General features: G+C 50.9%; 1 protein-coding gene across 1 annotated transcript in view; it reads right to left on the reverse strand.

The window, feature by feature from the left end:
• The window catches only part of DYNLT1 (dynein light chain Tctex-type 1), a 9,060-nt gene extending 7,999 nt beyond the window's left edge, over window positions 1-1,061 (reverse strand). The window contains exon 1 of the mRNA XM_072408993.1: window positions 913-1,061. Within this exon, the coding sequence (XP_072265094.1) occupies window positions 913-939 (27 nt within the window). The 5' untranslated portion in view covers window positions 940-1,061. The remainder of the gene's footprint in view (window positions 1-912) is intronic.
• Window positions 1,062-1,921: the final 860 nt, after the last annotated feature.

The following is a 1,921-nucleotide window of genomic DNA, read 5'->3' on the forward strand; positions in this document are numbered from 1 at the left end:
CCAATGGTGAGGCACAGGAAGCCACATGTGTACATGGAGCACATGTACCCCAAAGGCTAGCTTCAGTCCTCCCTCCGGATCAATCCAACACAGCTCCCGAAGGCGCTCGGTCACTCACATTGATGGCTTTAAACCTCCCTGGTTTGAATGACAGAACGGTTCCTGTTTAATTTTCACTCTCTATTGGGCTGCAATGGTAAAGCTACATGTCATGTCTCCACGGGGCAGCGGTAACCACAGAGCACACGTCACTGCCATGTCTGAGCATTGCTTAAAACTATACTATATGTACACATGCTGGATGATTGCCAGTCTCAGGTGAACATCTAGCATGGGTACAGAGATCCCCCGATGTCCATAAATAATGTGCAGTGGCAGATCACTAAAGAAGCAGCTGGGATGACTGCTGTCATTTCCTATGGAGGAGAATGCAGAACCTCCTGGCTGCCCTCCACCCTCCATAGAGAATCCAGCTGTGTGTACAGTGCTCATCCATTGTATGGTCACTGAGCAATAACATGAGATTGTTTCCAGGGACAGAAATAAATCTGTATGGTTTATAATAATTATATCTGCAGCATATTGAGGCCAATTTCTAACTCTGCAGCATTGCCATGTTTTATGATCTATAGCTTGTACAAGTTCACCCGGGATCTTTATGTCTTTGTTCCAGGATTCATTCAGTAGTTCCAGCGAATGTGCAGGTTACACAATTCTGCAGTGGCGGATGCTGCGGCAAGGTGACGCTGCCACATGGACACCCATGGGGGAGACCAAGCCGGGGCTGTCAGGGGGTCACACACAGGCCGGATACACACGGAACAAGAAGTTATGCCCAGCGTGCTACGTTACATTCCCCCAACCCCTAATTAGTCCTGACTACAACAATGCCACCTCCGGGACTCCTCTCACCTCCTCCGCCGTCTGGAAATCGTCCATTTTCCCCGAAATGTCCACTCACCGACCACCCTGCGCGCGCACTCACCGGCACCTCGAGAACACTAGCGGCCCCGCCTACCCCCGGTTGCCACAGACGCGCAAGGGACCACGCCCAAAGTGCCCCCTCACCCGTCACGTGACTTCCCCTCCTCCTCCTGTGATGCAGCTCTATAGTGTGACAAGCTTTGTGGGGGCCTGAGGCGTAAACGTATTATGTATATTGTGTGACATCTCCTGATGATTGGGTGATGGGCTGATAATTATACTCAGACTGCCAAGTACGGCTCCTCCCAGAATGCTGTGCGAGCAATGTGTGGCCTGCCAGTCCCCCCTCACTAACAATAGTTATGTCTTCCCAAATATGTTTATTATTATTATATATTACTAGGCAAGGGGGTAGCAGAAATCAGAAAAAGGGCAAAGAGGGATCAATACATCTGTGAAAGTAAAGGTGATTTTTTTTTTTGTTTTAATGATGCCATCTCTACCAACTTGGTTGGATTATGTTATCAATGGGTTTACACCCTGCTCATACCCTGCTCACACCCTACCTATACCCTGCTCACACCCAGCTCATACCCTGCTCCCACCCTGCCTATACCCTGCCTATACCCTGCTCACACCCTGCCTATACCCTGCTCACACCCTGCTCACACCCTGCTCATACCCTGCTCCCACCCTGCCTATACCCTGCTAATACCCTGCTCACACCCTGCTAATACCCTGCTCACACCCTGCCTATACTCTGCTCACACCCTGCTCATACCCTGCCTATACCCTGTTCACACCCTGCTAATACCCTGCCTATACCCTGCTCACGCCCTGCTAACACCCTGCTCATACCCTGCCTATACCTTGCTCACACCCTGCTCACACCCTGCCATACCCTGCTCACACCCTGCTTATACCCTGCCTATACCCTGCTCATACTTTGCTCACACCTTGCCTATACCCTGCTCACACCCTGCCTATACCCTGCTCA

Source organism: Pyxicephalus adspersus, chromosome 4 (genome assembly GCF_032062135.1).
Source record: "Pyxicephalus adspersus chromosome 4, UCB_Pads_2.0, whole genome shotgun sequence".
NCBI lineage: Eukaryota > Metazoa > Chordata > Amphibia > Anura > Pyxicephalidae > Pyxicephalus > Pyxicephalus adspersus.